The sequence below is a fragment of the Dama dama genome, chromosome 13 (assembly GCF_033118175.1).
Source record: "Dama dama isolate Ldn47 chromosome 13, ASM3311817v1, whole genome shotgun sequence".
NCBI classification, from domain to species: domain Eukaryota; kingdom Metazoa; phylum Chordata; class Mammalia; order Artiodactyla; family Cervidae; genus Dama; species Dama dama.
Window position 1 is genome coordinate 41863167 of NC_083693.1, and position 26599 is coordinate 41889765.

Below are 26599 nucleotides of genomic sequence, written 5' to 3' on the forward strand. Positions count from 1 at the left end.
AGAGTTGGACACAACTGAAGCAACTTAGCAGCAGCAGCAGAACAGGAGAGACACAACTTGATGATAGGTAGGGCTTCTATCCTAACAGAATGGGATCTCTAGCTTTATCTTTCCCTACTTTCTGTTTTGAAAATTTTCAAAGCAGTTAATGGTTTGCTACATTTGTTTTGTCCTAGGTTATGTACACTTTTCCCTCAGTCATTTGAAAGTGAGTTGCAGACATGACATTTTAACCCTGAATACTTAAGCAACATCTAAGAAAGAAAAATTTCTCCTCCTAAGTAACCACAGTACCATTAATATGCTTCAAGAACTTTGGCATAAAATACATACAATTCATTTTTCTGAAGAGTCAGTTGGGGTGGAATAGAATGTCCTGCATCTGCATCTTCCTGGTTGTTCATTAAAATCTAGTTAAACAGGACTTCCCTAGTCGTCCAGTGGTTAAGAATCCACCTTGTAATCAGTGCAAGGGACGTGGGTTCGATACCTGGTTGGGAAGTTAAGATCTAGCACGCCATGGAGCAACTAAACTAAGTTGAGCCCCATGGACTCATGGACCACAGCAAAAGTTCCCACGTGCTGCTACTAAGACCAGATGCAGCCAATTAAGTATTTTTCTTTTTTAAATCCAGTTAAACATTTTTGACAATACAGTAGTCCCCCCCCCCCACCCCTCCCTATATATGCAGTTTTGCTTTCTGCAGTTTGTTACTCATTGTCGACCACAGTCTGAAAATATTTAATGGAACATTTCAGAAATAACATAAGTTTTACATTGAACACTGCTCTGAGTAGTGTAATGAGATCTCTCACCTTCCCTCTCCATCCCATTAGTCACTTAGAAGCTGTCTTAGTTGTCAGATTGATGGTCATGGTATCATGGTGCCTGTGTTCAAGAAATTTTAATATCCCCAAAGTGCAAGAGTAGTAATACTGCCAATTTGCATATGCCAAAGAGAACCTATGAAGTGCTTCCTCTTAAGGAAAGAAAAAAACATCCTGTGCTGAGGTAGCTAAGATCTAGACTAAGAACTCTTCAGTCTGTGATATTGTGAAGAAGGAAAAATGTGTGCTAGTTTTGATGTTGAACCTCAAACTGCAAAAGTTTAAGCCACAGTGAGAGATTAGTGCTTAGTTAAGATGGAAAAGGCATTAAATTAATACGATAAGATATTTTAAGTGAGAGAGACACCATGTTCACATAACTTATAGTATCTTGTTACTGTGCCTAATTTATAAATTAAACTTTATCATAGGTATGTATAGGAAAAAACATAGTTTTTACAGGGTTTGGTACTATCCACAGTTGTAGGCATCCACTAGGGGTCCTGGAATGAACTCCCCATGGATAAGGGAGTACTATATAGATGATGTGAAATTCCAATTGTATCCCCTCAAGAAGGATATTATGTTAGTATGTCCTAGCATTTTTTTTTATTACATTTACCCATCAGCTGATGGAAGGTAATACAATGCAGCAATAGGGTGAGTTTGTATTCAGACCTATGTTCAAATCTGATTCTACTATATAGCAGTTATATGACTGTGGATAAGTTATGGATAAGCACCTTCCTGTGCTTCTGTTTTATGATCTGAAAATGGAAGCAACTTTGCGGGCTTATAAGGAGAGTTTAGTAAGATTAGGTCTTATTACAGTCATTTTTATAATCATAGTACTTGGGAAAATGGTTTAAGCCTAGCCATTCTTTCCTAAGTTTTGCTAGCTACCAGTGCAGTTTCTCCTGTTTGTTCAGATGCCAGGGTGCTTGTCCTTAGCAGCAAGTGGAGTCCATCTTGGTGTTTTGAAAAGGCAAGTTCATTTGGCCCAATTTCACATCATTTTCCTAAGCTTGGAAAGTTCGTTCAAAACAAAAGTGATGACGATTCTGTGCCAGCCTTGGCTCTCCACAGTGGTGGTCATGCTTTTATTCATGACTAGCTTTCTGCCCAGCATGTTAATTCTAAAAATATGTTAGTGGGACTTCCCTGGTGGTCCAGTAGCTAAGCTTCTGAGCTCCCAATTCAGGGGGTCCAGATTTGATCCCTGGTCAGGGAACTAGACCCCATGTGCAACTAACAGTTTGCATGCCGCAACTAAAGATCCAGCATGCCACAACGAATATTAAAGATCCTATGTGCTGCAAGTAAGAACCAGTGCAGCCAAATAAATCAATCAATAACTGTTTTTAAGAAAACAAAGCAGTGTCCCTGGTGGTCCGCTAGTTTTAAGAATCTGCTTTGCAATGCAGGGGACACAAGTTCAATCTCGGGTCCAGAAGGACCCCACATGCTTTGGGGAGCTGGGCCTGTGTGGCCCAGCTATTGAGCCCGTGCTCTGGAGCCCACAGGCTGCAGCTGCTGAAGACCACATGCCCTAGAGCTTGTGCTCTGCTAGAAGAGACGCCACCACAATAAGCCCATGCAGCACAGCTAGAGAGTAGCCCCTGCTCTCTGCAAATAGAGAAAACAAGATTTTAAAAAAAGTGTAAGTATTTTAGAGCAAGTATAAAGCTTTGGAAGTAGATTCTGAAAATTTGGAGAATGTCATTTGTATCAGTGTGCTAGGGCTGCCAAATCATAATACCACAGGCTTAACAGAAGTTTGGGAATTCGCTGGTTGTCTAGTGGTTGAGATTCAGCACTTTCACTGCTGTGACTCAGGTTTGGTCCCTGGTTGGGAAACAGATCCCATAAGCTGAGTGGCTGAAAAACAAAGACAAAATTTATTTTCTCACAGTTCTGGAGGCTGGAATTCCAAGATCAAGGTGCCAATAGTGTTGGTTTCTGATGAGTTCCATCTGCCTGGCTTGCAGATAGCTGCCTTCTCTCAGGGTCCTCAAAAGCCTTTTTTTTGTGTGTGTATACATTGGTATCTCTTTTTTTAACCATGCTGTGCAGCATGCAAGATCTTAGTTCTCCAACTAGGGATTGAACCCATACCCCCTTTAGTGGAAACACAGAGTCCTAACCACTAGACTGCCAGGGAATTCCTGGTGTCTCTTTTCTTATAATGACATCGGGATTACAGCTCAACCCATATGACCTCATTTAACCTTAATCACCCCCCTTTTAAGCTTTAGCTCCAAAATAAAGGCACCCTAGGGTTTAGGGCTTCAACATACAAATTTGGGTGGGTGGGGGCACAATTTGGTCCATAACATTAAAGACATACATCTGACCGATATAAAAAGAGGTCAGGCTTTTGAGGCAGATAAGGATTCAATTCTTATCTATAAACTTTGCGGCCTGTTCAGCAAGGCAGGCAGTCCCTGCAGCTCTCACTTTCCTTATACATATGTGAAGTAGGTATGGCAGTACCATGTGAGGATGCTGTGAGGATTGGCAAATATCTTCCCTAGAGGGAGAGGACATGCATTAATGTGGGGATTAAGGTGAGGCTGGTGACCTGAAAACCCAGAAAGACCTGCAGATTCATAGGCTCCATCCATCAGTTACCTGTGCCCTACCAATAGTAGAAAAGATGAAAGGCTAAAGTCCGAAACCTGCTGAGATAGGAAAAAAGAGCCTCAGAAAGAGTAGCAGGATAAAAAAGTCACCCCTGATGAATACAGATGCAAAAAATCTTCAACAAAATAGTAGGAAACAATTCAACAATATATTGAAAAGATCATACAACATTATCAAGTGGGATTTATTTCAGGAATGCAAAGATGGTTCAGTATCCACAAATCAATCAATACCCACAAATCAATCAACAGAATACAGAAAATTCCCTACATATGAACCTTGAAGTTGCACACTTTCAAAGATGCGAACATGCAGTCGCATGGCCAGTCAGTAAATTACTTCACATGTCTGGCATACTTTTCAAGGTACTGTATTGTAAGATTTAAAATGTTTGTGTGTGTGTGTGTGTGTGTGTGTGTGTGTGTTTATGTATTATTTGTGTGAAAAGTATTACAAACCTGTGTAGCAGTCCGCAACCTTTTTGGCACCAGGGACCAGTTTTATGGAAGACAATTTTTTCATGAACTGGGAGTGGAGTGGTGGTTTTGGAATGATTCAGGTGCATTACATTTATTGTGAACTTCATTTCTGTTATTACATCAGCTCCACCTCAGATCATCAGGCATTAGATCCTGGAGATTAGGGACCCCTGTATTACAGTACAGTATTATATAGCTAAGTGTGCTAGTTGGGGACCTAGGCTAACTTTGTTGGACTTATGAACAGATTGTACTTACAAAAGCATTCTCAGAACAGAATTCGTTCATATGTAGGGGACTTATTGTACATCACATTAACATAATAAAGGATGAAAACTGCATGATCATTTATAGATGCAGAAAAATCATAGGACAAAATTCAACATCCCCCCCGAAAATTTCAACATTCACTTATGATTAAAAAACAAAAATAAGTGGGTATAGAGGAAATGTACCTCAACATAATAAAGGCCATGTATGATAAGTTCATAGTTAATATCATACCCAATAATGAAAGCTAAAAGCTTTCTTCTAATATCAGGAACAAGACAAGGATGCCTACTCTCATCACTTTTATTCAACATAGTATTGGAAGTCCTAGTCAGAGCAGTTAGGCAAGAAAAATAAAAGGCACCCAGAAGGAAGAAGTGAAACTGTCACTATTTGCAAATGACATATTACATAGAAAACCTGAAAGACTCCATCAAAGAAAGTATAGAACTAATGAACAAATTCTGTAAAGTAGCAGGATACAAAATCAATATACAAAATTTTGTATCAGTTCAGTTCAGTTGCTCAGTCATGTCTGATTCTTTGTGACCCCATGGACGCCATGCTTCCCTGTCCTTCACTATCTCCCTGAGTTTGTTCAAACTCATGTCCATCAAGTCAGTGATGCCATCCAACCATCTTATCCTCTGTCGTCCCCTTCTCCTCCTGCCTTCAATCTTTCCCAGCATCAGGGTCTTTTCCAACGAGTCAGTTCTTCACATCAGGTGGCCAAAATACTGGAGTTTCAGATCCCAAATCAGTCCCTCCAAAAAATATTCAGGATTGATTTCCTTTAGGATTGACTGGTTTGATCTCCTTGAAATCCAAGGGACTCTCAAGAGTCTTCTCCAACACCACAGTTCAAAAGCATCAGTTCTTCGGCATTCAGCCTTCTTTATAGTCCAACTCTCACAGCCATACATGACTACTGGAAAAAACATAGCTTTGACTAGACAGATCTTTGTCAGCAAAGCAATGTCTCTGCTTTTTAATGTGCTGTCTAGGTTGGTCAGAGCTTTTCTTCCAAGGAGCAAATATCTTTTAATTTCATGGCTGCAGTCACCATCTGCAGTGATTTTGGAGCCCAAGAAAATAAAGTCTGTCACTGTTTCCATTGTTTCCCCATCTATTTGCCATGTAGTGATGGAACTGGATGCCATGATCTTCGAATGTTGAGTTTTAAGCCAGCTTTTTCACTCTCTCATTTTCATCAAGAGGCTCTTTAGTTCCTCTTTGCTTTCTGCCATAAGGGTGATATCATCTGCACAAGAAAAAAACCCAACTATCAGAGAAATTAAGAAAACAACCTCATTTACAACTGCTTCAAAGAGAATAAAATCCTAGAAATAAATTCAACCAAGGAGGTAAAAGACCTGTACACTGAAAACAAAGATGTTGATGAAAGAATTTGAATAAGACAAAAATAAATGGAAAGATAATCCAAGTTCATGGATTGAAAGAATCAATATTGTAAAATGTTGTAATACCCAAAACAATCTACAGATTCAGTTCTATCCCTATCAAAATTACAATGGCATTTTTCACAGAAATAGAATGAAGAGTCCTAAAATTTGTGTGGAACCACAAAAGATCCCAAACAGCTAAAGCAATCTCGAGAAAGAAGAACAAAGCTGGAGACATCATGTGCCTTGATTTCAACTATATTACAAGGCTATAATAATCAAAACAGAATGGTATTGGTAAACAAAACCAGACACAATCCCAGATCAATGGGACAGAAAACAGAGCCCAGAAACAAATCCACACATGTATGGTCCATTAATTTACAACAAAGAAGGCAAGAATATGCAATGGAGAAAGGAAAATCTCTTCAGTAAATGGTTTTGAGAAAATTGAACAACCACACCCAGAAAAATAAAACTTGACCATCTTCCATTATACACAAAAATTAACCAAAAATTGATCAAAGAGTTAAATGTAAGACCTGAAACCATAAAACTCCTAGGAGAAATCATAGGTGGTAAGCTCCTTGACATTCACCTTGGTGATGATTTTTTTATTTAATACCAAAAACAAAGGCAACAAAAACCAATATAAACAAGTGGGATTACATCAAACTAAAAGCTTCTGCATAGCAACAGAAACCAACAAAATTAAAAGGTAACCTACTGAATGGGAGAAAATATTTGCAAATCATTTATCTGGTAAGGAGTTAATATCTAAAATAAATTCCAATTTAAACATGAGCAGAGGAACTCAATGGATATTTTTTCAAAGAAGGTATACTTACAAGATGACTGACAAGCTCAAGAAAAAATGATCAAAATCACTAATCATCAAGGCAATGCAAATTAAAACCACAATAAGATAATCACCTTACCTGTCAGAATGGTTACTGTCCAAATGACCAGATAATATTGGCAAGGATGTAGAGACTAGGGAGCCCTAGTGCACTCCGTGGGAATGTAAACTGGTACAGCTGCTATGGAAAATAATTTGGAGGTTCCTCAAAAAATTAAAAATAGAACTACCATATTATTCAATAATTCCAGTTCTGGGAACTTAACTGAAGACAACAAAAACACTAATTTGAAAAGATAAACACATCCCAATGTTAGTAGCAGCACTGTTTACAAAAGCCAAGACATGGAAACCTCAGTGTCCACTGGTGGACGAATGGATAAAGAAAAGTGTGGTATATACACATGATGGAATATTACTCAGTCACAAAAGTGGAAATCCTGCCATCTGCAACAACATGGACCTTAAGGGAATTATACCAAGTGAAATAAGAGACAGAAAGGCAAACACTGTATCAGCGAGTGAGTGGTAGTCACTCAGTCATGTCTTGACTCTTTGTCAACCCACGAACCGTAGCCTGCCAGGCTCCTCTGTCCATGGAATTCTCCAGGCAAGTATACTGGAGTGGGTTGCCATTTCTTCTTTCATTTATATTTGGAATCTAAGAAACAAAAAATATCAAGCTCACAGTACAAAGAATAGATCAGTGGTTGCCAGGGTGGGTAGTTGAGGGATGGGCAAAATGGGTGAAAGGGACCAAAGGGACAGAATTACAGTTATAAAATGTCATGATGAGGTAATGTACTGCATGGTGACTACAGTTAATACTGTATTGCATATTTGAAAGCTGCTAAGAGAAATAGATTTAAGGGACTAGATCTGATAGAGAGCCTGATGAACTATGAATGGAGGTTCGTGACATTGTACAGGAGACAGGGATCAAGACCATCCCCATGGAAAAGAAATGCAAAAAGGCAAAATGGTTGTCTGAGAAGGCCTTACAAATAGTTGTGGAAAGAAGAGAAGCAAAAAGCAAAGGAGAAAAGGAAAGATATTCCCATTTGAATGCAGAGTTCCAAAGAATAGCCAGGAGAGATAAGAAAAGCCTTCCTCAGTGATCAGTGCAAAGAAATAGAGGAAAACAACAGAATGGGAAAGACTAGAGATCTCTTCAAAAAAATTAGAGATACCAAGGGAACATTTCACGCAAAGATGGGTTTGATAAAGGACAGAAATGGTATGGACCTAACAGAAGCAGAAGATATTAAGAAGAGGTGGCAAGAATACACAGAAGAACTGTACAAAAAAGATCTTCACGACCCAGATAATCACAATGGTGAATGTGATTCCTGGAATGTGAAGTCAGGTGGGCCTTAAAAGCATCACTACGAACAAAGCTAGTGGAGGTGATGGAATTCCAGTTGAGCTATTTCAAATCCTGAATGATGATGCTGTGAAAGTGTTGCACTCAATATGCCAGCAAATTTGGAAAACTCAGGAGTGGCCACAGGACTGGAAAAGGTCAGTTTTCATTCCAATCCCTAAGAAAGGCAATCCCAAAGAATGCTCAAACTACCACACAATTGCACTCATCTCACACGCTAGTAAAGTAATGCTCAAAATTCTCCAAGCCAGGCTTTAGCAATACATGAACCATGAACTTCCAGATGTTCAATCTGGTTTTAGGAAAGGCAGAGGAACCGGAGATGAAATTGCCAACATCACTGGATTATCAAAAAAGCAAGAGAGTTCCAGAAAAACATCTATTTCTGCTTTATTGACTATGCCAAAGCCTTTGACTACGTGGATCACAATAAACTGTGGAAAATTCTGAAAGAGCTGGGAATACCAGACCACCTGACCTGCCTCTTGAGAAACCTGTATGCAGGTCAGGAAGCAACAGTTAGAACTGGACATGGAACAACAGACTGGTTCCAAATAGGAAAAGGAGTACGTCAAGGCTGTATATTGTCACCCTGCTTATTTAACTTATATGCAGAGTACATCATGAGAAACGCTGGGCTGGAAGAAGCACAAGCTGGAATGAAGATTGCCGGGAGAAACATCAATAACCTCAGATATGCAGATGACACGACCCTTATGGCAGAAAGTGAAGAGGAACTAAAAAGCCTCTTGATGAAAGTGAAAGAGGAGAGTCAAAAAATTGGTTTAAAGCTCAACATTCAGAAAACTAAGATCATGGCATCTGGTCCCATCACTTCATGGGAAATAGATGGGGAGACAGTGGACACAGTGACAGACTTTATTTTGGGGGGCTCCAAAATCACTGCAGATGGTGATTGCAGCCATGAAATTCAAAGATGCTTACTCCTTGGAAGGAAAGTTATGACCAACCTAGATAGCATATTAAAAAGCAGAGACATTACTTTGCCAACAAAGGTCCGTCTGGTCAAGGCTATGGTTTTTCCAGTGGTCATGTATGGATGTGAGAGTTGGACTGTGAGGAAAGCTGAGCACCGAAAAATTGATGCTTTTGAACTATGGTGTTGGAGAAGACTCTTGAGAGTCCCTTGGACTGCAAGGAGATCCAACCAGTCCATCCTAAAGGAGGTCAGTCCTGGGCGTTCATTGGAAGCCCTGACGTTGAAGCTGAAACTCCAATACTTTGGCCACCTCATGTAAAGAGTTGACTGATTGGAAAAGACCCTGATGCTGGGAGGGATTGGGGGCAGGAGGAGAAGGGGGCAACAGAGGATGAGATGGCTGGATGGCATCACCGACTCAATGGGCATGAGTTTGAGTAAATTCCGGGAGTTGGTGATGGACAGGGAGGCCTGGCATGCTGCGATTCATGGGGTCGCAAAGAGTCGGACACGACTGAGCAACTGAACTGAACTGAACTGAAGATGCTAAAATAATAGAAGTCTTAAATCATAATAAAATAATTAGAAGTCTTAATCATAAGAAAAAAGAGACAAAATATAGCTAGACTAATTGTGATTATCACAATGTATACAATGTATACACCTTGTATACATTCACAATGTATACAAATAACAAGTCATTATATTGTACACCTGAAATCCACATAATGTTAGAGGTCAATTATACCTCAATAAAAAATAAATTCACCAATCTCCCATTCTTTTCTATACCTAATCCCAGATACTTGTCTAGATAAGGAATTCAAATTTAATGGACAGCAGAACTAGAATTCTCAACTGATCATAAAGATTCATCTGTCCCAGGACCAGAAAACTTAGGGGATGGGTAGGATTCCCATGATTTGGAGTCAAAAATAAAGAATGTGACTTGGGCTTAGCTTGGTGGTACTGTTCATACTCCAGAGCCCCCCATGGACTCCAGCTAAAACTACCTCTTTGTTTTACAAGTAAAACTTCTATGAATATTAAAAAAAAAAAACGTAAATGTGACTGCTCCATGGGGGCATGAGTGTCTGAAAGCCAGGGTAGGAGTCTTAACTCCTAATAGCCAAGAATCTCCCCCAACCCACAACAAAGAAAAAAGAAAGGATACTGAGAATCAGAGACTAGGAGGTACCTTTTTTGTTCTGTTCATCATTAGATCTTTAGGGTTCAGCATAGCACCTGACATATAAATGAATAAAGGTTTGCTGATGGAAGAATTACAGATCTCCAGCCCAGGAGGCGAGCCAGCATAGACACTCTGGGTTAGAGTCTGAGCAGCTGGGGTGAGGAAGACAGGCTTCGTGCCTTGTGTGCTGCAGCAGTTCTTGCCCTGGAGACTCACCCCCTCACAACCTAGGTTTTAATCTTTGCTATTCGCTTTGGGCAATGGGAAGTTATTCATTTTTCTTAGGTTCCTAGTGAATACAGTATCTTAAGCGGAAAAAGTGAACTGCCACACCCAGATCAAGGCAGTTGGGTAATCACAATTTCTTCATAATAAAATGAATTTAGACTATAAAATCTCTAAGATTCCTGCCAGCCCCAAAGTTCTATTATTAAATTGACTAAAAGTTAAGAAGGGAAATAGGACATTCATTCAACAAATATGTACTACTATGTGCTGAAAACAAGGGATAAAAATATCATTAAGGTGGTCTGTCCTGGAAGCCTGTAAAGCCAACTGAGAAAATAAACACTAAATCCTTAAAACACTGTGTAAGCTTCATGAGGTAACATTTCCTGAGCACTCAATATATGGCAGTACTGTTCCAAGCCCTTTACAATTTAACCTCATAATTCTATTAGATAGGTACTATTATTATCCCCATTCCTCAGTTAAAGAAACTGAGACATAGAAAGTTAAATAACTTACCAGTAAATGGCAGAGCAAATTATCTGTATTCAGGGCCCATATTCAACCATATGCCAGTTAGCTAGATTGCCACGATATGAGACCCAGGAGTGTCATGGATGAGGGCACTCAGACCCTTTCCCTACAAGTTCCTAGAGATTTTGTGACATTAGAGGGTTTTGATCACATTTTCTTTGGCCCTTGGTGAGGTCTCCATCAACTTAACAGACAACTATGAGAAAAACCGTCTCTTCAGAATCCACAGAGAGCTGGGTTCAAATTGTAGGTTTACCACTTTACTGGTGAACTTGACCAAATCTAATTCTCATTTGCTTAATGGGAGTTACAGTGCTTCACTGGGAGGTCAGGAGGATTAAATATTAAGTCAAGCCATATGAAATGGTTGTTTCTGGAGGTTAAAAATAGCGGTGGAATCTACCAAAATAGTTAGCTTTCCTTTGTGCTTCTCCTAGCCAATCTAGGGCACTCTCCCGCTCCACTCTTTGGGTGGCCCTGGGGATTCGTTAAGTTGCACACTGTTGACCTACCCTGTGAAAGCTAGTAAATTAGCCTTGGGACAGCCTCATGAGACTTGGCAATTACTACAAGGATCTAGAGCTACTTTCCAGCCAGCCAAAAGCACATCCCTAGGGGACCAGAGAAGTCAAGAGCCATGACAGTCCTGTGCCCCGACACAAACTCAGCGCACTTTCGCTTTTCTTCCCAAGTCCTATTTTGTCCTTTTTTATCGCTATAGGACAGGTACTGATGTTGGCTGCATTTTGAAACGTGGGGACTGAGGCTTAGAGACGGTCAGGCCTCATTCAAGGTCTCAGGCATTGCACAGCGCTGGCAATAACGAGGGTTTGGCATTAGATCTATCAGCCAAGGAACTGCCTCTAGTTGTGTGACCTCCACAAGGTCCTTGAACCTTTCTCTCCGACCTGTTTCATCTTCTGGAGAAGGGCGCTATTACCTCCCTTTCTCCTACCGCTCGCTTTCCGATTCAATCCAGCCTCTGGGGTGCTCCGGCTGTGGCAAGAGGACCAGTGCAGAGACACTGCGGAGAGAGGGCAGGCATCAGGGCTTTGAGTCTGCTGGCGCATACCCGCAGCATCCTGGAAATACCGGTATTTACTTTCGACCAGAGACAGAACTTGGCTTGACATCGCCAGGTTCAGGCCGACTGCGAGAGGCGAACAAGTGCCAGAACAGATGAGCTAAAACAACACAGGCCCGGGAAAGGCGGCCAGTTGAGCCAATCCCACAGCAGGCGGGGCCAGAAAGCTCGGGCGGGTACAGCCAGCGCCTGCGCGCCGCCATCTTGCTCCAGGAGGGACCGCCTCCCGCCCGTCTGGCGGCTGGTTAGCCAGAAGGCGGGGCTTCGCGACTCGGCGGGGCGTGGCCGGGCGATGGCGACCGCGGATCCCGACGGGCATGCTGCGCGCTCTATCCCGGGACCCCGGCCCAGCGGGACGGGAGCTGCGGGGCTGCCCTCCGGGCCAAGCGGCATTGGAGCCCCCCGGTTTGGGGAGCGGATCCCGGTGGCCGTGGAGAAGCGGGGCCCGTACATGGTTGCGCGCGCGCCTTCCCTTCAGGCCAAGCTGCGTGAGTGCGGCCCGATGAGGGGTCTCTGCTTGGGCGGGCTGCCGCGTTCCCGGGCTGGCTCCGGAGCGCCGCTGGGGCGACCCCGGAGGGGCAACTGCAGCCCGCTCCCGCACCCGAAAATCTGTTCGGAGAGCGGGCTCCTGGCGTTTGGGAGACACGGCGGAGTAGGGATGACCCCGCTGATCTGGGCCCTTTGACTTCCAGAGAAGCACCGGGACCTGGCCAAGGCGGTTCTGCGGAGAAAAGGCATGCTGGGGGCCGCGCCGAACCGCCCCGACTCTTCAGGGAAAAGGTCTCAGCAGGCGCCACCTCCTCTGTGCAAGCGTTTTCAGAGTAGGCCCTAGTACTCAGGCTGGGAAACCGAGTACCCACGTTTAAAGCCGAGCTAGTCATTCCCCTGACGCCGGCCTGTCGGGTTCATTGTTTAAAAATGGAAAGAGGAACGACCTTTTCTTTCCTTTCCAGGATGTGATGGTGTCAAGGAAAGAGCTTTGCTATGAGTTTTGTCAGTTCGTAGGGTCAATCACTGTCTAAATTAGGGAGGAGCATGGTGGCTGGGGTCCCCAGGAGTGAGGATGGAGAGCAGTGTGGGAACAGCTAGGACTGTGGTTTTTCCTTAACAGAACGGTGAGCGCTGAGGGCTGGATCGGACCTTCACCAGGGCTTGAGCTAAAGCAGGTGAAGGAATTTGCCTAAGGACTTTGATTTTTCTGTTCTCAGGTTAAATAAGGCGGGGAGATGGAGCTTTTCCTGATTCTTAGAAAAGGAGGTGTGCTTATCCTCAGAAGCAGCAGGGGAAGCGGTGAGGGGAAGTACACATACTAAGGAGCTGTAGCCGGATACATGGCAGGCAGTGGTGGCTGTCCAGGTAGAAGATAAGTCAGGAGTAGTGCAGTCAGTTTTTTGTTTTGTTTTGTTTTCTGCATAAGGGCAAGGACGCTGTCTTTCCTTGTGAAATACTGGCGTTTCATCTATGCTTGGTCTCTCCCCTGTCTCCCCTCAGGTCAGTGAAGTTTAACAAGGGCTACACTGCTCTTAGTCAGAGTCCAGATGAAAACCTTGTGTCCCTTGACTCTGACAGGTAAGTTCTGTCCTTGGAAATACCCCTTGGGGAGTGCCTTGGATAAAATTGCAGACAACTTGCTTCGCTTTTTCCCTGTCTCTTCCAAGACCTTTTGTGCATGTTCCAGGGCTGCTGCTTCAGAGCACTGTCTCTTCCGGGATGGCTTGCTTAGAGGACTCATAGGTGACCTTGCTGCTCTTGGATGTGAAGTACCAACCTTGTCATCCTGCCCTATTATGTCTGCATTATTAGTGACAGTGACTCTGTCCCTGCTGGAGCCAAGAAGGAGCCATTGATACTCATGGCAGATTATGGGTTTGAGTTCTGTGGTGTGTGGTCTCTGCTTCACAAGTCCTCCAGACCCCCTTGCATGTTGTGCACCTTGCCACTTGTAGCTGTGCTCCACAGGCATCTCCCTGAACTGACTGTCTTCCTCTTGTCCTAGTGATGGAGAGCTGGAATCCAGATACTCCTCCGGGTATTCCTCTGCAGAGGCAAGTCAAGAGCACCTTTCTGTGGTGGGGCCAGGCTGCAGGCAGTCATAGCCACTGCCAAACACTTGTCTGGTTCCTGCTATATGCATGGCACTGTACCAGACTTCCCGTGTGTTCTCCAGTCTTCTACTCTACCCTATTCCCCTAGCAGAAGTTAAGGTGTCTGAAGAGGACTGTTGAAAGTCCAGGAGACTATGTGTGTGCTGCATGCTAAGTCACTTCAATCATGTCTGCCTCTTTGCGACCCTATGGATTATAGCCCACTGGGCTCCTCTGCCCATGGGATTCTCCAGGCAAGAATACTGCAATGGGTTGCCATGCCCTCCTCCAGGGGATCTTTCTGACCCAGGATCGAACCAGAGTCTCTTATGTCTCCTGCATTGGCAGGAGGGTTCTTTACCACTAGTGTCACTGAGGAAGCCCCCAGGAGACACCAGACCTTTTTTTTTTTTTTGGCATATAGGCTTTTCATTCCCCAACCAGGGATCAAACTCATACACCCTGCATTAGAAGTGTAGAGTCTTAACAATTGGACTGACAACCAGGGAAATTCCTAGAGACTCTTAGGAGTGGAAATGACCTCACAAGTCTTCTAATCCAGGCCACCATTTAGAAAAGGAATCCTCTCAATAAATCCCAGCTAAATGCTTATTTGAATGCTGCTTGTAATTGGGTACTCCCTACCTCCAAGAAACCTTGCTGCCTGTCTTCCCCTGCAACACACACAATTCAGATAGTTCATAGAGAAGTCTTCCTTGTTAATTGGAAAAGTCTCCTGCAGCTTGGACTTAGTGGTCTTAGTCCTGTCTCCAGTGACAGAGTAATTCTACTCTGCCTTCTTTTGATCATCTTTTACCTGAGATCAGCATTCCTGTCCCTCCCCTTTCCATCCTCCAAGCTTGCTTACTTCCAGGCTGGACAAATTCTGTTCCTTCCTTTGTTTCATCTGTGGGAACTGTGACTGAGATAGGTACTCCTGGGCTGGCCTTTGGGACATGTTTCCAAAGTGACTGTCCAGACTAAAACAGGAACGGAAGGTTCTGGCATCTGTGGCTTACTGCTTTTGACAGAGGTGAAGTGCTGGGGACCTGACTGTATACCACTGGTATTCTTCCTCACGCTCCTGGAAACCCTTGGCCACCCCGAGTTTCTGCCAGAGAATACAGTTTGCAAATTGTATCCTCCTTGAATATCTAGGTGCCTGATTGTTAGAACAAAGAAAAGAAAAATAAGCCAAGAGCCAGAGAAGTCCTACACTCCCCAGTCTCATTTGCCTTCTGAACTGGTGAAGCCAGGCTGACAGGTTCTACTTTGCAAGGAATGAGCTCTGTTGGCATCAGAGTAACATTTGCAGGGCAGAAGCTGTTCCCCACCCTATTCTACTCTAACCCATCTTCCTCCACCCTTCTACCCCATTGTACTGGTACCATTGTTCATACTCCTGAGCCTTCATAGGAAGGGTGGGTTCACAGTGGTAATGGTCTGGGCTTGACTTTCAGACATAATCCCGAATCTCATATTTGTAACACCTGCCTTGGGATTCTTTGGTAAGGGCAGCTTCCCTGGGGGCACATGACAGCGCAGCCTGGACAGTCCTGGCTCTGGTCCCTGGATATCCCCCACCCCCTGCTGGGTGAGGCACAGGTAGGAAAAGGTAGCACTTCTTCCTGTAGTCCAGGGATGGGCAGGCCTGGCCTGAGGATGGAGCACGGACAGGAGGGAAATGGACAGTAAGCTCCAGGGAGGAAATGTGGGTCTGCTTTTGGGGCAGCAGTTATTCCTGCCTTGTGGCCTGGCTTATAGTTCTCTCCTCTCCTGCTCTTAGCAGGTGAACCAGGATGTGAGCCGGCAGCTGCTCCAGGACGGGTATCACTTGGATGAGATTCCAGATGATGAGGACTTGGACCTAATTCCCCCCAAGCCCATGACCTCAACGTGCTCCTGCTGCTGGTGCTGTCTTGGGGCCTCTTCGTCCTGTACCCTCCAGTAGACATAACCCTCTAGGACAGGTCCCGCTCACCATGCCTGCAGAGTCCTGTTGACCCTGCGTCGGTCACAGAGTTCAGTGGGAACCCACTGCTGTCAACCCCAGGATCACTGGAGACACTGACCCTCTGGGAAAGGCAGTGACCACAGTTACCCCAAACCTGGTGCTTCTCAGACCAGAGGCCCCCATCTGGGTCACAGGGTGACAGGTGGAGTTCTGCAGTTCTCCTCTGCTGCTGGAGTAGCGTTTGGAGAAACCGCTTTAATAAGGGCAGGAACGTAGGAGTTCTGTTTCTTACGCTGAGTGACAAAATTGGCGAAGAGAGAAACTTACAGACGTCTTGGTTGGTATTTGTCATGATGCTCTGTGGAGGGAAAAGGGGAGCTTTTGTGCCCAGGCTGTGCTGGCTGGTGTTGCATAAAGGCAGAAAATAGCACTTTATGGCTTGCAGCTGGGAGTCTGTGAAAAAGAATTTAACTATTTGGGGCCAGTTCAGTTCAGGAAATTCAATATTCTCTTCTTTTCCAAGCTCCAAGATGGGTTACATGTTTGCCAGTTGTTCCTATATGACTGTGGCAGAGAGTACAACAGGTTGCTTGATGGCACAGCCTGATCAAGGCTTCCAGAATCCTTGGAAGCTGAGCATTCCCAGCTGGTCCACATGTCTGCGTGAGCTTAGTAACTTGGTCAGTCCGCCCCTAGTTAGAGAAAAACCGCTCTACCGGGTAGGCAAAATTTCTTTCCTTGGTTGCCATTCTTCACCTTGGTCTTAGCTAGTATCTTTATCCAGTCTTTGATCTAAGGTTGAATGAAGGTTCTGGAGCTTGCCACAGAAGCCTGCAGGTTTTGGTTACCAGCAGAGGGAGCTACAGGAGCAGTTAGGTGCCTTCCCATTTGGATTTTTTTTTTTTTTTTTTTTGGTTTGTGAGATCTTAGTGCCCCAAACCAGGGAGGGGTGGAACTCAGGCCCCTGAAGTGGAAGTTCAGAATCCTAACCACTGGACTACCAGGGAATTCCCTCATTTGTTTAACATTTTACACTTGAGGAGCAGCAGTGGGTGAGATGTATACTGCACAGCCGTGTGGCGCTGACAGGATGAGGAGGGGCCTGTGAAAGCTCCCCAGCTATTCCCCCCCCCCCGCCCCACCCCAACCTAAGGAGATAATCTTGCCATTGCAGAGGGCCTCCCTCCACCCTAGTGAGAGCCACTCTATTGCATCCAGATTCCTCTGACCACAGTGGATACCCAGGATTGGGCTTTACAGTCAGCCCCCAGTTTGAACATAGCAAGGACAGGCATAATCTCCCCTGTGACCCCTACTAAATTGCATCTCTTGCTGTACCAGGCCTCTCTGTGGAATTTTTCAGTGGTTCTTTTTTTTTTTTTCTTTTTGCCTTACCCAAAACCAGATGGAACTGAATGGGAGTGGACAGGGGTAGGGTAGTCAGGATTGAGGTGTGGTCCCGACTTGGGGACTTGCCCAGCCTCTTGCTTCATTTCGTTGGGACAGAATGTTGACAGCTGCTGGGGGTGAGGATGGCAGTGGGCCCCCAATACCAAGGCCCTCCAGTGGCTGTTGTTATAAAGCCACACTGGTGTATTTGGCTACACCTCTCCCTGGAATGTTTCAGGGCTGGTTAACCATCTGTGGGAGGCATTACCTTTGTAGAGAAAGTTGCAGGAACGTCATATAGCAAGGCAGGGTAGAAATGGTCAATTGCTTGGGGCTAGGAAGCCATGGGCTAGAAAGTCACCAATAAAAGCACCAAGGTGTCTAGAACCAAACTGCCTTAATAATAAGAGTGCTGGGGTGTTGTGCAGGTGACAGCACTCTGGGGAGACGGCTTACCTCACGGATGGGAGTGGTACTGTATGGCGTTTACAGAACTCTTGGCTTAGGCTTCTACAGCTTTGTAAGTTTGTAGAAATAAATACAGTCATCTGTTGAACTGTCTCTGTTTTGCAACAGGATTTTTAAGAAAACCCTAGACCATGGTCATTGCCCCTTCTGAATTCTGAAATGAAGAAGTAGCCTAACAGCCCTAACTATGACCATTCTGCCAAGGGCCACCCCTCCTTTCTTCTGTTCCCAGTGGGTGCCATTTTCAGTCCTCATTGGAGACCATGGATGGAATCATTTAGTCACTTAAGTCATGTCTGTTTTGTGACCCCATGGACTGTAGCCTGCCAGGCTGCTCTGTCCATGGAATTTCCCAGGCAAGAAGACTGGAGTAGTTTGCCATTTCCTTCTCCAGTGGATCTTCCCAACCCAGGGATCGAACCCATGTCTCCTGCATTGGCAGGTGCATTCTTTATCACTGAGCCACCAGAAAAGCATGGACAGAACAGGCCTTTGCATATCACTTCTCTTTAGAATGAGTTCCCTTTGGCAGACCCTTCTCAGGTTTTTTTGTTTTTCGCTACCTGTCCCATAGATGCCTCAGGGAGCTGTCTGAAACTGGAATAAAGCAAAAACTGGACAACATCCAGGGAGGGCTCCTTCAGCCCACTTCAGGGACTGGAATGGCAAAGGCTGAGTGCTCTTTAGCCCACAGACCTCAACACAAGTGATCTTTAATTGCTTTAACAGAGCAGCATCAGGCCACAGGGCTATCCTTTTCCCTCTGCACTGTGGAACCCTATATTCTTACAGATTAATTACCTATCTTGCCGTGACTGCTGCTGAGCTAATCCTAGATCGCACCAGTCTGCCTAATGCCATAGGCTGGGACAGGGCTGCTGCTCTCCTTGAGCTCTGAGAAGAGCCTAGCTCCAGTGTGGCGAGATCCAAGGGGGAGTATCAGCTCTCAGTCCTCACATGGGCCCCTCCTACCAGGAAGAAGAAGGCCGTTCAGCCTCTGCCTGCTCAGGAGTCACCACCTTCAAGCTCTTCTCCCCGCGTCTTTGAGGGTGTACCCGAAGAGCCCAGAGCAGGGAAGGGATCTGGCTGGGTCTGCGGAGCTGAGGCTGGCCAGGATGTAGGGTGACTGGCAGAGGAGAGCCAGGAAGGCTGTGGCCTCTACAGCAGGCAGCAGGCACGGAACATCAGCAGGTCCTTGGGCACAGTGAGCTTCAGTGAGACACTCTCGTTGGCCCCAATGAAGAGCACCCCGCCACGTTTCAGGGGGATTGTTGCCTGGGCTGTGGGGGTGCTGGCTGTCACTGTCCCCTGCACCACCAGGAGGATGCTGGCAGAGTCCAGGGCCAAAACCTTGTATTCAGTGACAGAGCCAGGTACCTGGGCAGGAAGAAACAACACGATGGAGCAGGGTCTGAGCTGCTGTTAGCTCACAGGGGTCCCCGGACCACCCCGAGGGGAGTGAGAGGGAGAGCTCTGCTTCCCCCTCTCCTGCTGCTCAGGCTTTCATCAGCACGGAGGCCCCTGTCTGGTCACTGTAACAGAGACGCACAGGCAGGCCCTGTGGCAGCTGCCCCACCGCGTGAGCCTGGCAGAAAGGAAACCCAGCCCCAGGTATACCCCACACTGCGGCCTCGCCAGGGTTGTGCTACATGCCACTCAAGAAATACCACAGCCCTCACTCACCTCCATCTTCATAACGGTGAAGTCTGGCACAGGGGGATCGTAGATAGAGAGGTAGGGGTCTTCCGGGCTCCGTGCTGGAGGGAAGAGCCTGTCCTGGCTGGGGCTGGGGGTGTAGCTAAGCATTTCACACAGAGTTGGCACATCGATGAACTTGGGTGTCAGGCCAGCACGCACTGTGTTGTCTGAACATGCCATGCACTCCACGCAGTCTGGGGACAGACAGTTGGCATGTGCTAAGGGTGCCTTGGAGTTTGACTCTCCAGGGTTGGGCTTTCTAACCTGAGTGCCATGAGCTCCCAGCAGCATTACATGAAACTGTGTGAAGAGCATATTCTGTGAGAATGGGCTAAGATAACAGATACCAAAAACAGGCGATGTCACCCACCACTCTCAAGGGAAGTCATGTTAACCCCTGGGGGAGCTCCAACCCTCTGGAAACACTGTATTCACCCCTTCTACTAAAGAATCCTGTCCAAAATTGGATAAACAGCCAACCGTCAGTGTGATACCCTTCTGCAGCAATGTGTTTTTTAACATAAAATCTCTGTAGATGCGACAGACATGTGAAGGCACTGTGATGCAGGGGAGAGAACAATGGCCTTGATCCAATACAGGCTTGGATTCAAACTGTGGTTGGCACACACATTGACAAGGCTTAACGTGAGGGTGTCCTGAGCTCACGGGTGGTGTCAGGATCCAACCAGTCCAGCACCAAGCTGGCATTCATCACCCAACTGGTCACTTCCCTGCTGATCCCAGGAGCCCTGGGAGCTCAGAGCTGGATGGAACTTTAAAGGCAATCTCCTCTACCACCACCTCCTGTTCTGTCCAGATGGAGAAACAAGGCCTGAGAGGGTGGGCCGTGGGGCTCACTGCTGAAATGCGGCTCACCTCCTTTTAGGTAGGCATGGGGCACGTTGGCCTCCAGAAACATGGCCTCCCCTGGCTTCAGGGTAAGCAGATTCAGGAAGTAGATGGCAAAGCATCCGATATCACCCGGGTACTGCTGGTGCAGCTGCAGCAGGAGCTCCCCACAGATGTCCTCCATGTTGTTTCCAGCAGCCACTGAGGGTCACAGAGCACCCCAAGGCTACTCAGTAACCCTTGAGGGTATTCACAACTCCCCACCTCACCCCCTGACCAGAGAGAGTCCTAGAGTAGACCCTAGTCCAGGAATCCAGGAATGGGTGGGCATGTTCTCCTAGTCACATCCCCCACCCTGTGGGGGCCAGCCTTCCTTGCTATTCCAGCCTACACAGATGCCATTTTCCCCATTTGACTATTGAAATGCCCACCCCTCTACCGGGCACTAAAAGGGCTAGAGTGTAGTCCTTTTAGACAGTGCTTCTCAACCTCAGCATTACTGACATTTGAGGCCAGGTAACTCTGTTGTAGGAGCTGTCCTATGTACTATAGGATGTCTAGTAGCATCCCTGGCCCCCACCTACGAAACACCACTAGCACCCCAAGCCTGGGTTTGACAACCAAAGATGCCTCCACACTGCCAGTGCCCCCTGGTTGAGAAGACTGCTCTAGGAGCTTAAAATCTAGTTAGGAGAGGACCCAAGGGTTCCCCGTGGGGTGACCAACTGTCCCAGTGAGCCCAGGCCTTTCCCTTTAACACTGACAATCTCTCAGTCCCAGGCAAACAGTGGTGGTTGGTCACCCCAGAGATCATGAGGCAGGATGCAACCAAGGGCCGAAATGTGTCCCAGGCTGACCAGGGGAGAATGAGCTCAGCCTGGGCTAGAGTGGGGAGGGAAGGCTTGGTGGGCATTGTGGGGAGGAGGGGAGGGTGGTGAGCTGGGTTTCCTTAACTGTGTGTGTGGTGGGGGTGTCTCTAAAAGCAGAGTGGAGAAGGAGTTGGACTTCATCATGTGTGCCATATAAGCTCCTAGCAGAGTCCATTTTGCCTTGCTCTTTACTGCTTGTATTAACTCTCAAACCCAAAGTTGACACAACCACACCCATCAAAGTCATTTCCTGAACTCTCATTAGCACAAGGTTGGGCCCAGAGCAGGTATTTAAGGAAAGACCTACTGACTGAGAGCTCAGGACCTCAGGTTTTTGGATCCTTTGATCTCCTTCCTGTTCTCCAGCCCCAAAGTATGAAACCCTTTGGACAGCAGCTCTAGGGCTGAGAAATCTCAGAATGCCCAGGTGACAGACATCCTAGTACTTTTCCAGGCCAGCCTGTCTCCACCCATCTAAAGGAGATAACCAGTTAGGAAGCAGCAGGGCCCCATTCCATAAAGACTGAGAAAGAAATGCTAAGTTGCTGACAGGCCATCTAAGTCAGACCCATTTTGGTGTTCCACTTGAGCAAAGGGGTTGAGAATCCAATTCCTACAGCCTAGTGACTGTGCCAGGGGCCCAGGAAGGGGCACTGCGTTCAGGCCTAAGACACCCACCTTGCTGCGAGATCCGCTTCACCAACAGGTTCAGCTGCTCCACCACCACCTTCTTCTCGCTCTTCATCAGGTGGGAGAAACAGCTCCGCAGAGCAGAGGTCACAGCCTCGGGGTCCTGGCTCAGGCTCTGCTTCAGTTGTGCTGCTGCATTGTCTCCAATTAGAAACTGGAATTCTGGCACCTCTGCAGGAAGGTCAGGCCAGGAATGGTTAAGATGGAACCCATAAACGGTGGAAAGCTGGAGGAGGCCTCCCCATCTCACCCCTAACCAAGGAGCCAGGCAATGCTATGTAAGTTTTGCAGTGAAAATTTACTGCTCATGACCAGCCCTCAGCAACCACACCTGAGCCTGGTCTCACGAGCCTCCCCCAGGAACATCAAGAATTCATGAGGCCATGGGACCTCCCTGGTGGTCCAGTGGTTAAGAATCTGCCTTGCAATGCAGGGATGCGGGTCCGATACCTGGTTGGGGAACCAAGATCCTACATACTGCAGAGCAATTAAGCCTGAGCACTGCAACTACTGAGCCTGAGCACCCTGAAGCCTGTATGCCACAGACTAGAGCATCCGTGCAACGTAATGAAAGCTTCCGCTTGAAGCAGTGACGATCGTGCCTGCCACAATAAAGACCTGATGTAGCCAAATACATATATAAATCATTTTCAAAAAATGCATGAGGCCAAACAGCCCTTCAGTTCCTGGGACACTCAGCCTCTGTCCTCAGCCTCCAGCTCTGCCCCGGGTTGCCCTTGCATCCTAGGTCCAGTATGCAGGCTCTTAGCACTTTGCCCAACCTTACTTGTTAGAAAGGTCACAATTTCCTCAACTGGCCGGAAGCCGCATAAGCCCTGGAAGGGAGTGAGAGCAATTGCCATCTCTGGCTTATGGTTGGCATCAGGGTAGTGCTGTGGAGCCTGGAGGTGCAGCTTCTCTGCCAGCTCCTATGGGATGAGCAAGGGAGAGGAGGATAGTTAGGTGCAGCCATCACCCAGCAAGGCACCAGTCCCCACCAGCCCTTGTTCTTGACCCTCCCCAGTCAGCTTCCTGCCTCTGGCACTGAGCCCAGTCAAGGCATAATTCAGAAACTCACGGTTCAGCCAACCCAAGGCAGGCACATGGATCATCTCTGGGGGAGGGCTGGGGCAGACTTCAACAGGACTACAAACCAGAAGACCCAAATACCAAGCCAAGCTCTGACACTAACAAGCTGTGTAACTTTGGGTAGATCTCTCTCTTCTCTGGGTCTTCTTTGCTCATGAAGTTTGGACAGACAAATGCTTAAGCTATGACTCACACACAGGCTTGTGCAGAAAGACCACGGGGGTGGAATTAAGGCCATGACTAGGGTAACTGCTATGCCTTGGAAGGTGAACTCTGACAGTCAAGTGGATAAAGGGCAGATATGCATTGGCTGGGTTGGGGTTTGCTGAGGGGAGCCAGGCAGAAGCTTGGAGAAGCTGCCGTGGCACAGGCTGGTCAGCTGTCCACTTAGACTTAGTTGCCACATGTGTCACTGGCAATAGGCCTTGCAGAGCTAAACTGGGAGTTGTCAGGCTTGGATTTAATTCTGGGCTGGAGCCTGGCATGGGCAGGGTAAAAGCAGAAGTAAAAGTTATCCAAGAGTCTTGACTCTTAAGCTCTTCTCTAAGCTGACCTCCGTGCCCTACTCTGATGCTATACCTTGTTAGGGTGTGCCTGGATGGACAGGGCCGTTTCAACTGAAAGCACTTTGAAGAGGAAGGGCAGTTTGCCATTAAAGGTGTCCTTGACCTTCGAACCCAAGCTGTCCTGATTATCAGCAATCCACTGGCCTAGGGTCTTCTGCGAGATGCGGTTGTCAAGGATCTTGGCATCTCCCCGGGGGTGGGACCCCATCCACAGCTGTAAAAATAGAAAACTTGGGAGGGACAAAGGCAGAACCGGGCACCACCCATTGGCCTGCCCTGCTCCGTTACCCTGTGCTCCCCATAGAGCAGCCAAGTCCTGAGACAGGCCTCTTAGGACTGGGTATAAATGTTCATACCATCACAGACATACTGGGGGCAGCAGACCACGGAATACCAGGAGTCAGGAGACCCAAGCTCTAGCTGAGGCTCTGCCTCCAACCAGCTGCGAAAGCTTGGGCTAGTTTTAACTTCTTGTCTCTGGGTCTCAGCTTTCTCATTTGTCCAATGAGGAGAACGAAACCTACACTGTCAAGGTCACTGAAAAGCTCTAACTCTCAAATGGCTCTGTGAGGTGTTAACATTCATTTATTCCAATTTCAGAAGTAGAAGTTAATGCTTTCCTGTGTTTTGGCTTTTCCTTTACTAAATGGGCAGGATAACTATGTATTTTAGGTTATTAAAAAAGTCAGTCAAAGTAAAAATTATAATTGTCAAGGAGGGCTGAATTAAAATTCAGTAAGTGCTAAAAATAGAAAATAAAATAAGAAGCAGCAAGGTCATACTGTACAGCATGTGTGTGTGTGTGTGTGTGTTTGTGCACGCGCGCGCGCACGCTAAATCACTTTAGTCATGTCAGACTCTTTGTGACCCTATGGACTGTAGCCCACCAGGCTCCTCTGTCCATGTGATTCTTCAGGCAAGAACACTGGAATGGGTTGCCATGCCCTCCTCCAGGGGATCTTACCGACCCAGGGATTGAACCCACATCTCTTATGTCTCCTGCATTGGCAGGCAGGCTGTTTACCACTGGCACCATCTGGGAAGCCCGTCTGTATAGCACAGGAAACTATACTTAATATTCTGTGACAAATCATAATGGAAAAGAATAGGGGTCAGGAATATCCCCTAGAGGAGGAAATGGCAACCCACTCCAGTATTCTTGCCTGGAGAAACCCACAGAGGAGCCTAGCAGGCTACAGTTCATAGGCTTGCAGAGTCAGACACGTCTGAAGTGACTTAACACACACACACATATACACACATAACTGAGTCACTGTGCTGTACAGAAGAAATTAACACAACATTGTAAATCAACTATACTTCAATAAAATAAAATTCAGTGACAAAAACCTCACTTCTTTTTGTGCTGCCATCTGGGTTCATCAACCTGCACAGATCTGAAGCCCTAAGAAGGCCTCTTCTCCCTTTGCTGTCTCCCTGTCCCTCAGATTCACACGACTTGCCTCAGCCCCTTTGATAGAGGAGTCCCTTCCTCCCACCGGCTGGTCAAGTAGGCTGAAATACAGCCGGGGTCTCACCTCTGCATATGGTTTGTCCTCTGAGATCTGGGCCAGTGGGTCACTGCTGGCCAGCAGCCGGGCCACTTCACTGTTGGAACCCATCTTTCCCCATGCATATTGCTGCACCACACAGGAAAGTGGGAATACTGGGGGGTACAGACAGAGCGTTAGCTTCCACTCCACTCCTGAGGCCTGACCCTCCTGTCCCGGGGGAACCAGACCTGAGCTGAGGGTTTTATCTGGGGGATAGAGTCAAATAAGGGGTTTGTAGGTTGTGAGTTGAGACCCTTCTCTTCCGCATGCCTCGATGTTCCCGTCTGTAAGACGGGTAGTAAGGATCTCCTGCTGACCTGAGGCAGATAACTGCGTTACGGTGACGCGAAGGGCGTGGGAGGAACCTATTCCACTGCACCCAGTCTAGAAGTAACCCAAGCGCAACCGTCTCCCCTCAAAACCCCCTTTCGAGGGCTGCAATAAGGACTCAATTTCCATCGCTGGTGCCCCCTCCTCTGCCCGGCGCCCATTCATCTTTCCTCAGAGCCCCAACGGGGTGGGGCGGAGTTCGACCTGCCGTATTAGGTCAGGAAGGGTCGTATGCAATCCATCCGCACTCTCACTGGCACCCCAGTCAACAGCCCACCTCGCTGAGCGGCCATCCTCAAGGCCTCGGACCGGTCTTCTCGCACGTATGTCTTTCCCGGCAGTACTCTCGGCCTCTCTGCTCCCAGAGCTTCATGGGAAATGTAGTTCTTCCCTCGCCTTCTCGGACGTCTGAGTGCCAGGTGTGGCCACTGCTGGCAGGCTGAATCCCTCTCCCACACTCCCACTCGCAGAAGGAACCCCCACCAGTACAGAGCCTTCCAGCCGGCAATCTGAGGTCTCAGCATTTTTTTTTTTTTTTTTTTTTTTGCTCTTTCCTTCACCGGACACATATTTATTGTTGTTCTTTTTCAGTCTCTTAAGTTCTATCAGACTCTTTGGGACCGCGTGAACTGCAGGACTCCAGGCCTCCTTATCCATCACCAACTCCTGGAACTTACTCAGATTCATGTCCATTGAGTCAGTGATGCCATCCAACCATCTCATCCTCTGTCGCCCTCCTCTTCTGCCCTCAATCTTTCCCAGCATCAGGGTCTTTCAAGTGAGTCAGCTCTTGGCATCAGGTGGCCAAAGTATTAGAATTTCACCTTCAGCATCATTCCTTCCAATGAATATTCGGGGTTGATTTCCTTTAGGATTAACTGATTTGATCTCCTTGCTGTCCCACGGACTCTCAAGAGTCTTCTCCAACACCACAGTTCAAAAGCATCAATTCTTCGGTGCTCAGCCTTCTTTATGGTCCAACTCTCACATGCGTACATGACTACTGGAAAAAGCATAGCTTTGACCATAGGGACCTTTGTTGGCAAAGTGATGCTCTGCTTTTTAAAATGCTATCTAGGTTTGTCATTGCTTTTCTTCCAAGGAGCAAGTGTCTTTTAACTTCATGGCTGCAGTCACCACCCGCAGTGATTTTGGAGCCCAAGAAAATAAAATCTGCCACTGTTTCCACTTTCCCCCCGTCTATTTGCCATGAAGT

The 26599-nt window shown here is 46.7% G+C and overlaps 2 protein-coding genes and 1 long non-coding RNA gene across 11 annotated transcripts; 1 reads left to right on the forward strand and 2 right to left on the reverse strand.

The window, feature by feature from the left end:
• Positions 1-3620: 3620 nt before the first annotated feature.
• Positions 3621-12037, reverse strand: LOC133067928 (uncharacterized). The gene is made up of 2 exons (XR_009695437.1): positions 10746-12037; positions 3621-5481 (listed from the first exon to the last, which is right to left on the reverse strand). It is a non-coding gene; the product is annotated as an uncharacterized LOC133067928 (long non-coding RNA).
• Positions 12038-12107: 70 nt separating this feature from the next.
• FAM219B (family with sequence similarity 219 member B) lies at positions 12108-17832 on the forward strand. Of its 7 annotated transcripts, none has more exons than XM_061158991.1 (6): positions 12108-12332; positions 12537-12624; positions 13336-13413; positions 13523-13578; positions 13841-13889; positions 15718-15841. In XM_061158991.1, the coding sequence occupies exons 1-6, from the start codon at positions 12137-12139 to the stop codon at positions 15719-15721; spliced, it is 471 nt and encodes a 156-aa protein (XP_061014974.1). In that variant the 5' UTR covers positions 12108-12136; the 3' UTR covers positions 15722-15841. The 7 variants fall into 7 exon arrangements, 4 of the variants coding, with proteins under 4 accessions (XP_061014974.1, XP_061014973.1, XP_061014971.1 ...); XR_009695435.1 differs by having other exon boundaries at positions 12109-12332; positions 13523-13724; positions 15718-15805; XR_009695436.1 differs by having other exon boundaries at positions 12109-12332; positions 13523-13710; positions 15718-15805.
• Positions 17833-18416: 584 nt separating this feature from the next.
• On the reverse strand, positions 18417-25716 carry MPI (mannose phosphate isomerase). 3 transcript variants are annotated; one of them, XM_061158984.1, is made up of 8 exons: positions 25661-25716; positions 25039-25166; positions 23514-23714; positions 22633-22774; positions 21834-22016; positions 20314-20487; positions 19423-19631; positions 18417-19116 (listed from the first exon to the last, which is right to left on the reverse strand). In XM_061158984.1, the coding sequence occupies exons 1-8, from the start codon at positions 25674-25676 to the stop codon at positions 18898-18900; spliced, it is 1272 nt and encodes a 423-aa protein (XP_061014967.1). In that variant the 5' UTR covers positions 25677-25716; the 3' UTR covers positions 18417-18897. The 3 variants fall into 3 exon arrangements, with proteins under 3 accessions (XP_061014967.1, XP_061014968.1, XP_061014970.1); XM_061158985.1 differs by having other exon boundaries at positions 25588-25694; XM_061158987.1 differs by having other exon boundaries at positions 25592-25676.
• Positions 25717-26599: the final 883 nt, after the last annotated feature.